The sequence below is a fragment of the Mizuhopecten yessoensis genome, unplaced genomic scaffold (assembly GCF_002113885.1).
Source record: "Mizuhopecten yessoensis strain PY_sf001 unplaced genomic scaffold, ASM211388v2 scaffold716291, whole genome shotgun sequence".
NCBI classification, from domain to species: Eukaryota; Metazoa; Mollusca; class Bivalvia; order Pectinida; family Pectinidae; genus Mizuhopecten; species Mizuhopecten yessoensis.
In genome coordinates, this window is record NW_018480043.1 from 228,205 (window position 1) to 241,675 (window position 13,471).

At 36.3% G+C, this 13,471-nt stretch overlaps 1 protein-coding gene across 1 annotated transcript; it reads right to left on the minus strand.

The window, feature by feature from the left end:
* Positions 1–871: 871 nt before the first annotated feature.
* LOC110442692 (coiled-coil domain-containing protein 47-like) lies at positions 872–12,449 on the minus strand. The gene is made up of 14 exons (XM_021486409.1): positions 12,389–12,449; positions 11,728–11,872; positions 10,828–10,937; positions 10,158–10,283; positions 9,755–9,929; positions 9,281–9,465; positions 8,760–8,861; positions 8,445–8,552; positions 7,848–7,930; positions 6,708–6,766; positions 6,175–6,284; positions 5,299–5,466; positions 3,534–3,590; positions 872–3,269 (listed from the first exon to the last, which is right to left on the minus strand). Exons 2-14 carry the CDS (start codon positions 11,870–11,872, stop codon positions 3,264–3,266), a joined length of 1,434 nt encoding a protein of 477 aa, XP_021342084.1. The 5' UTR covers positions 12,389–12,449; the 3' UTR covers positions 872–3,263.
* Positions 12,450–13,471: the final 1,022 nt, after the last annotated feature.

Below are 13,471 nucleotides of genomic sequence, written 5' to 3' on the forward strand. Positions count from 1 at the left end.
TAATTGCACATTAACAGAATAGATCTTATTGCATTACACATCTGGTCACCTTAAGTAACCATGTCACTGAACAGCCATGAGTCAACCTGTTGCTCAGCAGCCAAGAGACACCATATCACTTAGCATAAATGAGTCACCATGTCACTTACCAACCATGAATCGCCATTTCACTAAAGTAGTCACGAATCACTGTTGATGAGCAGACACAAGTCACTGTATTACTGAACAACCATGAGTCACCATAATGCTGTGCTGCCACCAGTTGCCTTTTCATTGAGCAGCTATGAGTCAATGTCACAGAGCAGCCATGATCGAGACAGTCACTGAGCAGCCACGAGTCACCCTGTTGCTTAGCAGCAATATGACACCATCACAAGTCGCCTTGTCTTCGTGCAATTATAAGATAAAGCCACTGAGCAGCCATGGACCAGAAACTGAACATCAGATACTACCACTGAGCAACCATGAGACACTGTCACTGAGTAGCCCTGAGTCACCATGTCATTGAGCGGCCACAAGTCACCATATCACTGAGCAGCCATGAACCACAGAAACTGAACATCAGATACTTCCACTGAGCAACCATGAGACACTGTCACTGAGTAGCCAAGTCACCAAGTCATTGAGCAGCCACAAGTCCCCATATCACTGAGCAGTTATGAGTAACCTTGTCATGAGCAGCCATGAGCCATCATGTTGCTAAGCAGATATAATGAGCTTGAGATGCTAGTCACTTAGCAATGAGTCATGAGTTATTGTGTTACTGAGCAACCATTTGACTCTGTCACTGAACAAAAATGACAAACATGTTATTGAGCAGATGGAAATCAATGCTACATACATGTATATAAATCAAAGCTCTACAATGAAAGTTTGAAGACACATGTTTTATTACTGGAAATAGATATTTCTAATTAAATGCCACAACAGATTGAACGACTCCGATAGTACAAACTTGTTGAACACTTCTTAAATATTTATGATATTATTAATATCTTAATATATTATATTGTAAGATTGCTACAAGAAGAGAGATAAAAGGTAATATCTAAACTGTGAGAAGATCAAGTTTTAAACCTGGTGGAGAATGCTGATGTTATCACTGGAACATTGTGAGCTTCGTGGTAATGATTAAACAACATCCAATACATGCATCAAGTTATTTCCTGTTAAAATGAAATCATGAGCATCGACCAGCTTTGGTGGTCTTGTTAGTATATATAACATAAAAGAACCCGAGTGATAAATTGCACATGAATTTAAATGACTGGGGCCAGTTATAAGGTGTTCACTAATACTGGAATATTGTAAATGATTTTCAGTCGACAAAAATTAACAAATTATATTACAAGATGATACAACTCTTCAGCTCGGGTGTTTTTGAGTCACGTTCCTTGTCACAATAGTTCTTTGAATATCAATGACTTGACACATCACAATATAGATTTATAATGACGTCATGACATTAAAACTGTTCAGTGTGTAAAGAATGGTTCTACCTTAATTGAGCTAGTTTCAGGTGATACTTGTTCAATCTTTAAAACAAAGTAGAAACCCAACATCCTGAAAATCTGACATAAAAGACATGTACATGTTCTATAATATGGTATGTGGTTCAATGTCTCAACAGACTGGTTTATCTGGCTTTAACCCTACGAATACAGTATCCAACACAAACACCCGGCGCTAACTGATGTTGGATGTCCCTTTATTACAATTTCTAATCCTGAATATAATACATGTAGCTATATAACATAAATATATACACTTTTTAAAGGTTTTAAATAAAAGACATTTCTTATAAAAATTTCAATACATTGATTTACATATAAGACTGCAAACAAACCTCTCATTCACAACATCTAACTGAAATTAAACAGGTTTTTTGCAATCTTAAACCACTCCAATCTGTACAAGGTCAAGGTAGCTTGGAAAGAAAGAAAATCATCTTTATAAATCGAAGCAAACATACTAACACAGACCTGAAGCATTAAGTTTATTAATACTATTGCACCGAAATACCCAAATAATTATCCTATACACGTTGAGATCACATTGTTCATATTTGTCCCTTAACAATTGGCCATATAATGAAACCACAATGTCCTTATCTGTTTTATACCCTAATAATGCCAACATAACGTGACAAAGATATAAACCATAAAATTTTGTTGTCTCTGTAAGAGAACAAATTTGCTGGAATTTTATGTTGTAATGCTAAATGTCTAAAATAAGGCTGTACACAAAAAATCAAATAGATTGCCCCCTCTTTCTCTTCAAGAAGTTGTCAACACATTTGACATACATGTATCAGTTTTTCTTTCCGGGGTGTATTTCAAATAGCTTGCTGAATAATTTCCAAAGCATAAATCAAACATTGTTTTTTTTAAGTTATCTTTCTTGCTGAAGCTCTTTTGTATCAGTTATCTCCCTTGTATAAATTAAAACTAGCTTCCCTGTATAACAAGTATATCTCCCCTGTATAAGTTATCTATCCTGCACAAATTGTGTGTCAATTTCTCCCCTTTACTTGTAAGTTGTATAGAGCATGTGAATCACAGGAACTGGCCTTCTCTGTCAATACACCCATAATATAGGTGTTTAAATAGACGAGGCCAGTACCTGTGTGTGAATCACCCATTTATAAAGGAAGGCTAATTTCCCAGTATGATGTGAACTACGCCTGTATAACAGCAGTCCTTTTAGCCTTCATGATCACATGGAACAAACACAGTGTGGAATGATTTGACATACAGTTGATGCTTTGCATGCTGTTTCTCTACCAAATAGCAACGAGCGTAATAAACATGATCCTGCTTTGCAGAAATGTACAAAGTTTCTAAAAAAAATTCCTATTTAACTCTTTCACCACTGTAGACCATGATGGACTTATCCAGATTAATGCATGGGAGGGTCTACTAAAGTTGCATAGGGGTGAAAGGGTTAAAGTGGCATTTGGGAAAATCTATTATAATAGAGGTTGATACACTTTACCAACCCAACAACATTGACTTTCACACAGAACTCAGAACTGTAACCAACTTTTATTCCTGGTTTATAAATCTTTCAGTTAATGGGTTGTATCACACACAAACAACAAAGCATGGAACATTGGTGGAACAGCCATTTCCTTACAGACACATCACTATGAACTGGACAGTAATTTCCTTTTTCTCCAACTTGACAAATTTATTATTATTATTTGACAATCTATTTTCTATTTGGACAAATCTGGTGCCAGCATCCTGACTGTATATCCTGGATCAGATCTGAAAGAAAGAGTGAGGAAATTTACGACAAGTTTACATTATGACAGAAAACCAATGAACAGATCTGGGCGAGAGGTTTAACCTACAGCTACATTAAGACTGAACACCATGGACTTTTAATAACTGAAAACACAGTTAATAACTTCATTTTACGACTGTGGTTTCAGTGATTCTCAAGGCCAATACTGATGATTTTCAGATATTTCATAGGATGTATCATTTTATGTATCATTTGATTATATTTTGCTATTATTGTTTAGTTACCTTCATCATTTTCATTTTTGGTTGTTTCCTCTTCATTTCTCTTCTGCTTTCTCGCTCCTTAAAAACACAAGTATCGGAATCAGTCATTTCAGTAAATAACAGTGCTAAGAGTATCTGCATTTACAGCAAACATCAATGATAACAATCACAGATATAAATCACAAATTAGTTTAAGAGAGTAGGTCCTACAATGTCTGCACCTGCGTGGGGCAATACCTCAATTATGGTTAATAATGGTTGTTGGCAAACTAAAATGGTCGTTATCAAACTTATCCAAGCTTTTATGAATTAACCTTTTTGTGAATTTTAAAGTTTATCTGTTGAAAATCACTCAAGATATCAAGCGAACTCTGTTTTTGCAAGTGAAAATACAATGTACAATAATATTGATCATCAAACTAGTCTGAACTTTCATGACAATTAACCTTCATATGAAGTTTCAAGATAATCTGTTGAAAATAACTTAATATCATGCAGACACTGAGTGTCTCCTCACTTGATAACAATATGTCCCATCTTTAGAAGGGTGTATAAAAAGAAATCTAACCACAAAATTATAGCACAGATCCTATTAAATTTAGCAAATATTTTGAATATTATTTGAATACAGGAAATGTGTATTCCTTTGAAGGTAAAAAGTTCATCCAGGTGTCAACAAACGCTCATTATCTTAGGTAACCTTGATTTTAAGGACCCAGATAAAGGCTGAAAACATCCGAGATCTACCCCCTACTTGACCTAAAACTTTAGCCATGTTGGTAATGGCCACATACACTGACTCTGACCTACATCCATACAAGGTTGACCTACCTCCCATTTCCTATACACTAACCCTGACCCTGACCTACATCCATACAAGGTTGAACTACCTCCCACTTCCTATACACTAACCCTGACCTACATCCATACAAGGCTGACCTACCTCCCACTTCTTATACACTAACCCTGACCCTGACCTACATCCATACAAAGTTGACCTACCTCCCACTTCCTATAATCTAACCCTGACCCTGACCTACATCCATACAAGGTTGACCTACCTCCCACTTCCTATTCACTAACCCTGACCCTGACCTACATCTATACAAGGTTGACCTACCTCCCACTTCCTATACACTAACCCTGACCCTGACCTACATCCATACAAAGTTGACCTACCTCCCACTTCCTATACACTAACCCTGACCTACATCCATACAAGGTTGACCTACCTCCCAATTCCTATAATCTAACCCTGACCCTGACCTACACCCATACAAGGCTGACCTACCTCCCAATTCCTATAATCTAACCCTGACCTACATCCATACAAGGTTGACCTACCTCCCACTTCCTATAAGCTAACCCTGACCTACATCCATACAAGGCTGACCTACCTCCCACTTCCTATACACTAAACCTGACCTACATCCATACAAGGTTGATCTACCTCCCACTTCCTATACACTAACCCTGACCTTGACCTACATCCATACAAGGTTGACCTACCTCCCATTTCCTATACACTAACCCTGACCCTGACCTACATCCATACAAGGTTGACCTACCTCCCACTTCCTATACACTAACCCTGACCTACATCCATACAAGGCTGACATACCTCCCACTTCCTATACACTAACACTAACCATGACCTACATCCATACATGGTTGACCTATCTCCCATTTCCTATACACTAACCCTGACCTACATCCATACAAGGTTGACCTACCTCCCACTTCCTATACACTAACCCTGACCCTGATCCATACACGGTTGACCTACCTCCCACTTCCTAGTTTTATCAGGATCCTCCTCATTCATGATGCGTTCCTTCTCATTGCGACGTTTCTCTTCACGACGAAGCTGTGCTGCCTCTTGAAGCTGAGAATGAGCGGCTTTCAGGAATTGTTCTTCTGCTTTCTTCCTGTTCTTTTCTGATTTATTTCTTGCCTGAAGGATAAACTTGTTGTAAGAAATCTCTATATCAATGTATCTATGTGGACAAAGTCCAGTAAAGGCAATGGTCGATTACAGGACTCTGGTTTTTCTTTACATGACCTATTGGTTTCTTTAACCCTTTCACCACTGTAGACCATTATGGACTTGTCCATATCAATGCAAGGTAGAGCCTACTTTAGTTACATAGGGGTGAAAGGGTTAAGGCAGTTATAATGTGTGACAGCAATGCCAATAGAATTAAAAACATTCCTCTAGCCAAATCAATTACAACTGCCTAGATGGTTCACTACTTGAAAAATACTATTCCTCCATGGAAAGACCTCATCCTCGAGTCTTCTTCGTGCAAGCATGCTTGTAAGTGCAAAGCTAAGAAGATTATGGATAATGTCTTGGTCCCTACATGGGCACTAATGTAACCCAGAGATGTAGTCAAGGATCCCTCCAAATATAATGAACTGGTCAAAATTATACTGAGGCTGAGGAGAGCTCCTACAGGGGGCCTTATAGCCTCCTAAAATTCAACTGATGACAAAGATTAAACAATAAATGCAATGCTTGTTTGTTCCAGAAAAGTAAGATAAATTCAATATTTTTGCAATAAGTTCCTCAACTATGTCCTTTTCTACATAAAACTTGTGTAATATTTGACAGTAACAGCATCTTGTCAGAGATAATGTGACATTGCTATGATCTGCTTACCTCCTTGCCAAGCTGAAGGCGACTGACTTTCTCCAGGCAGTAGAAGACTAGCTGTAACAAGGGTTTCATCTGCTCCATGTCTGTAGGCTTGCTCTTACCTTTACCAGGTACTGAAATGTAAAAACCAGAATATCACAATCCTGACAATTTCCTCTGTCCTCGTAGGTCTTGAAGTAATTGAAGTGATATATGAATCATAACAATATTATAACAGGCCTAAGACTATAAACACCCTCCTCAAATTTCCTGTTATCACTTATTCCTGCTGTAGATTAAATTTGACAGTAAAGGTTAAGTGCACTAGATCTACCCAGCATTCATTGGTTTGGGATCTTTGCCGGGTATCTATTACCCAACCTTTTTCTCTGTAGAAATTTCCAAATAAGATGTTACTTTAACAAAGAAGAAAATTTGATGCAGAGAATCGAACCCAACATTACATTTTCTGTAAAAATAAACGAAGTTTAATACAAGAATTATGGAGAGGTGTCTTCAGTGCCAAAATGGAACAGTGAACTTTCCGGAAAACTTACCATTAAAACAAAATATCATTACAGGTTTAACCTCAGGCATTTTTGTGGCTTGGGACTCACTGTGGAAAAAACAAAACGTACTGTCAAACAAATGTATTCCATGTATTAAGGTGATACTGTTAACCGAAGTGTAAATATCAAACTTTAGAGGAGTCATTAAAGCCAACTGGCGACAGAAATACAAAAACTCTGATCGGGCCCTCAAATATATACACTTACTCTTGTGATTTAACCCCCATAGAACTGGCGACAGAAATATAAAAACTCTAATCGAGCCCTCAAATATATACACTTACTCTTGTGATTTAACCCCCATAGAGCTGGTGACAGAAATATACGAAATAAACCAAGCTCTCAAATATATACACTTACTCTTGTGATTTAACCCCCATAGAACTTGCGACAGAAATATATGAAATACACCAAGCTCTCAAATATAAACACTTACTCTTGTGATTTAACCCCCATAGAACTGGCGACAGAAATATATGAAATACACCAAGCCCTCAAATATATACACTTACTCTTGTGACCTTACCCCCATAGAACTGGCGACAGATATATATGAAATACACCAAGCCCTCAAATATATACACTTACTCTTGTGATTTAACGCCCATAGAACTGGCGACAGAAATATAAAAACTCTAATCAAGCCCTCAAATATATACCCTTACTCTTGTGATTTTACCCCCATAGAACTGGCGACAGAAATATAAAAACTCTGATCAAGCCCTCAAATATATACCCTTACTCTTGTGATTTAATCCCCATAGAACTGGCAACAGAAATATCTGAAATACACCAAGCCCTCAAATATATACACTTACTCTTGTGATTTAACCCCCATAGAACTGAGGACAGAAATATGAAAACTCCAATTGGGCCCTCATATTTATACACTAACTTTTGTGACTTAACACCCATAGAACTGGCGACAGAAATATATAAAATACACCAAGTCCTCAAATATATACCCTTACTCTTGTGATTTAACCCCCATAGAACTGGCGACAGGAAAATAAAAACTCTGATCGGGCCCTCAAATATATACACTTACTCTTGTGATATAACTAACCCCCATAGAGCTGGTGACAGAAATATAGGAAATACACCAAGCCCTCAAATATATACACTTACTCTTGCGACTTCGCTCCACAAAACTGGTCTGAGAAATGCATAAACTCCACCTGGCCCTCAAACTTGGTCAGCACTTGGCAAACCTGTCGACAAAACTCACAAACTTTCAAAGACATCAAAAGTTATAAAAAAGGGCATTTGAAACAAGAAATATGGAATAACCTACCAATCAACAATAAAAGATTCCGTCGCTCATATACCATGTTACATAAACTCAGCTCTTTTTCTTAATTATGTTTCTTGCTTATCAAGACATTATGTAGTATATTCGTATGAGACACATTGCTTAATTACTCATTTCATTTAATAAGAAATCTCATGAAGGAAAATCTACTGTCAAGGTTTGGATACAAACTATTTTTATTTTCTCTTCAAACTAGACTAAGGAAATTAGTGAACAAGGGAGACTAAAAGGAGGAATGTCATACAATTTCATCAATGCCCAGAGCAAAATTATATAGACACTGTAGCAAATGGTAGTGGCAGATGGCAATTCTATTGGAATATCGTTACGATTATCAGTTTTTTTCTGCTTATGGAGAGTGATTTATTGATTCTCTGAAGCTTTCAGAGATAGGTCTACTAATGATCACTTACCTTTTTATCTAAAAGAGCATTAGATGCCTCTCCCACCTCACTCAGTAATTGGTATGAGCTTGGCATGTCAGAATATTTATCTAAATTCTTCTTTTCTGTAAACTGACTCTGTCAAATAAAAACAGCACTTACAGATCACTTTGTGTCTCTTTATGTAACAGAAATCAACCACACATTTTATTTATTTACTTTGTGATAAACTTACCATCCTTTGATTATTTTGTAATTTATATATACAGTCATTAAATTTCATCTCTGGTTCATTTTCTTTGTTAAAATATCAACAAAGAATAAACTCAACACAGCCATGCTTACCAAATCTATCATTTCCTTGTGTAGCTTGGCACAGCTCCTCTTCATAGCAATGGCGAAAACAAACTTGTCCATCACGTTCTTGTCTAGGTCTATCGTCACCAACTACAGGTAATACAAAATAGCCGAATTATGAGTGGGGTCTTTATTGCTAAAATTTGGCATTTCGAGGGACACAACCTGAAAGTACTGATCTGGGAACAATTTCAAATAGAAAAGTATTTTACATTTAAACTCTGTAGAAACCTGTAATTTTTGTTCGAAATGCTCTCCCTTTCCTTAGAAGTTAAAAAAGCAATTTTTCAAAAGAATGTTTTTCTAGTTATCAAAAATGATAAAGTAATACATGTACTTCAAACATAGACTATCATACTGTCTGTATTTTCGTGTTAGTTTGAACACAGCTTATAGATAATGTTTGTTGTTTTTACATTATATTGAATTGAATACTTTCTTGATGATTGAAAGAAATTCTGAACTCCCTCGAAATATGATCTACTTATTTGACACCAGTTGCTACATACTATTTGATCTGAGGCAGGTTTAAACATGTTCGTCATGGTGCTGATGAGATCCTGTCTTTTCAGGAGTCTAAGTTCCACCAGCATACCCTCCAGAGCAGACCGTCCACTGCACCACAGCGCATACACATTCTCCGACTCCTTCATCAGGGTGCCAGCTTGTGCCTCCTTTGTGGATCCATCATCACCTGATGTACATCACATTATATAGCAGACATAATGAATGTCACATAACACAGCAGACCTGATTATAAAATGGTTGTTTTATAATATAACAGTAACACAATTTAGTAAACCCTGGCATATAAGTTCACAAGCTTCTATAGCATTATCCATTATTAGGGTTTAATTCCAACAATTAGGATGCAGTAAACTGTTTGACAAATTCAGACAATGGCCTCAATTACCCCCCCCCCCCCCCCCCCCCCCCCCCAATTTCTGGAAGTGTCTCTGTCCTGCACTGTTTGACAAACTCACCAACAATATGGAAGTTGCTCTCCAGCAGGTCACGGTTGGACTGGAGCCAGGCCTGGGCTAACTTGTGGTTCTTGTTTTTACCGTGGATGAAGTTGAGGAAGTAAACAGCCAGACCAGCCAGCATCAGGATTTCCATGTAGAAACTGTCCCAGTTAGTACGTAGATGACCGGGAACCTGTTAAGGTCATGACCTCATTATCAATAGCGGAACAAAATGTTGTAATAATACTTGCCTGTAGAAGCATTTTGTAATATTGATTTGTTTTAACATATATTTAAGTGCTGATATTTTTTTCGATGTTAAACTTCTCTATACTTAAAATTGAAACATCATTCAACAGGCGGTGAACAAGCTGTTATAGCTAGATCACGTATCTCCATATATCATTTTTTTATTACAAACCTCTGTCATTTTCAAATTAGGAAGTTTGTCTTTAGATTTTCCTGAGCTGGGACTTTGACCCTTATCAAATCCAATGAACTCATCTTCATCTGTGAAGTGCTCAAACTCATCATCATCATCTTCATTCTGAATAATAAAAATGAATATGAAGAAAGACAAACCAAATTCTTGTTAAACGTTAACGTTGTACATGTAGTAATAATGGCTTTATTGGACACTGGAGATAGTTTTTCAGTCAAGGGAATGCTGACATTCTTAATTGAAAAAGTGTGAATTTCCTCATTTGTCTCTTTAAAATTACCAATGTTTAAATTTTTAAAAAAACACACATAAAAGCATGAATTTGAAGAAATTTCTTCACGTTCGACTGAGATCTCAAAATGCATCAGATGTAGTGTGTAGTATGCAAGTACCTTTTGGGATGGTTTTTGGCAATCTAGGATATAACACTGGTAGCCAAACCGCAACCAAGTACATGGTTTAATACCTGTTTCAGCCCCCGTTATGACAATTAATTCTTACTTATAAGTTAAACATTCTTACTTATAGATTTAGACATACAGCTAAAAGTCAAGGAGGCTAAAGATGATTATTAGTTTACCTTCTAAACACAGTTTTATTCGTTTGTGTGGTAAATTTTGTTAGTTTAACAATCTGGTTATATAAGTACCTCTATAGTTGTCTCCTCATCGTCCTCTCCCTCAGCTCCTCCTTCCTTCTGTTGCTGAACTTCAACATCATCAGGAAACTCTGCCCTGTCCTCGTCCTCCAACACTTCAACTGTGGGGACAACAAATAAAACTCCTGTTAGGCCAGTATCAATAACATAATTGTTTGATTAAACCCAACTCAGGATTTTAAGTTTCTTTTATCTATTTTAAAAAGTCACATTTTAACTGCTTGCAATAAATCCTTAAACCATTTCTTGGTTTGTTGCATGCTTTGAAAATGATATACCAGGTAGATAATATGTACATTGCCAGATATAGACATTTTGGTAAAAGCAGATATATTTGAAAATAGTAGGCCTGAAGATGACCATTTGTCTTAAAGAAAGTCAGCCATGAAGAGCTATATTTTGTTCTGCTGCATTGTTGATGTTTGTTTCAGTCTGCATACATCTAAACAATTCTTATAAGACTGTACTATTAATATTTATTTTTTCCAACCAATATCTTTAGGATTAAATTATCAACTCTTGTATGACAATTTATTCTGAATATTAATTCAAATTTATCATAGGTTACCAGATTTGCAGACATTTTTTTCTACAATCAATGTTCAATCAAATTATTTGAGCAGACTACTTTTTATTGAGTCAGCATATTTATGTAGGGGAACAGACACAAATAGGATTTTTATTAGGGCCTGATCATCATGACCACAGTTAGTATAATATCCCTATACACTTAATTACACCCCAGTCAATTGTAATTTTCACATCCTCTATTAACAGAGCTACTAAAGATCAATTAGTTAGATATTTTGGTTTTCCCCCTAATGATTTATTACACTTGTTTAAACATGGGTTTTTTAACACCAAACTTTTCATGTTAGATATAAAGCTCACCACCATCTTCAAAATCTTCAAATTCTGCGAAGTCGTTGTCCTCTATATCAGCATCATGTGGGTTCCCTGACTTTACCACGGTTATCCCTATCACAAGGATAAAAGTCAATACTAGACAGCAAGATATGCTCTTCATGTTACTCATCTGGGAAAAAAAAAGAGAAAATATTTGAATTCAGTTATCACATAACACATAATTGATTTTATGTATATAGGTCTATATTTCTATCTTCCTGGCCCTGGACGTCGGGCTAGTGGAATTGTATACAGGAGAGATTAGTATCAGTAGGACGAATCAACCAAAGGTTGCTCTCAAATATCCCTGGTTACACAGTAGATCACGCGGGAGCTTCATTCGTCCATTTAATGCATGTCGATTGTTGGTCTTGCTAAAAGTATATTAGTATGAGTATGTATTGGAAAAGATTCACAAATTTCAATCATCCGTCAAAAGTGGTGACGATTACGTTTACTCCGTAGTCTGATGCCGGTTCATCAATTATGCGAAACCGGACATTTCTTCGGGTATTATTCAATCGGTGATGCTAATTATTTAGTGGAGTAGATAACAACACATATGTGATCGTGACGAGGGATCAATTCATAACAATTTGGGTTCTGATTGCATTTTAAAACACAAATGAGAACATGTGAAACTCACCTGAAGTAAAAGGAAGCCTGCCTCGTTCTGATATTAAGAGGAGAGTTCCAATAGGTTGTACTTGTGAATTACCTCCCCTGAACTAGCAGTGTCAAGCTGAGTTAAGATTTCGACGCTATGTATTTTTTCTTTAATTTCCACATCAAATATTGTTTTCAATGCTTAACCAAATAATTCATATTCTTATCACACACATATTTTTTGTTCCATGGAGTTAGGAAGAACAATCAATAACTAATCAATCATCAACGAATCAATTTATCAATCTATCAATTAATAAAACAATTTACTAATAATAAACCACGCAAATAAAGCATCATAACATTTTGGTTACGTAAAGTCAAAAGAAAATTATGAAAAAAAAGTTTTTGTCTTTTTCTACAGCTACATATGTACATAACACATGCCATCAAGAGTCCAAAGTTGGTCACTGAAGCAAGAAGGAAAATAGCATCACTCAGTCTCCCCGTTGAATGTATCTATTGATGTTGATATGCAATTTGTTTTCTCCAATGTTGACAACTAGTCGCACAATCATCAAAATGAAAGTTTCAAGTGCATCGTACCATTGCACCCATCTAGTCCTAGAAATATTTTGAAGCTTTTGGCTTCTGGTTTGAATCTGGCGGTAGTAAGAGGGATTGTTCACTATAGGAAACTCTGGAGCTAAGGAGAGAAGTTAAAGAACCGCAATATTATAATCTTTTGGCAATGTCGACCGTGTTGCGAATCCCTGTGATAGATGATATGTCTTTTGCACATTGAATAGATTCAGTTTATATATGAATTCCTTCAGAGGTGCACGTCTAAATAATTATTCACAAATGATATTTAAAGACCGTTTGAGATGTATTTCACAACAAGGTAGCATTAAATGAATGGCCGTTTAGTCCGTCATTATTCGTTCAGTTCGACGCTTCATCTTAAAACATAAAAATATGGAAAAAACCATAAATAAATGTGTTGTCAGCATACAATACATCTAATACCTTAATCCTTGTCATATATGTACATATGAGCCTCCTTTCCTAAAAATACTTCTTCTATCAGAACATTTCACTTATACCTTATACATTCTTTATA

Excerpts from the sequence above, each read along its gene's own strand:
- LOC110442692 (XM_021486409.1), bottom strand. The coding sequence starts at position 11,872 with ATGAGTAACATGAAGAGCATATCTTGCTGTCTAGTATTGACTTTTATC. Across the intron at positions 9,466-9,754 it reads GAGCAACTTCCATATTGTTG|GTGATGATGGATCCACAAAG; the intron begins GTGAGTTTGTCA and ends GATGTACATCAG. Across the intron at positions 8,553-8,759 it reads ACAAGGAAATGATAGATTTG|AGTCAGTTTACAGAAAAGAA; the intron begins GTAAGCATGGCT and ends TTTATTTGACAG.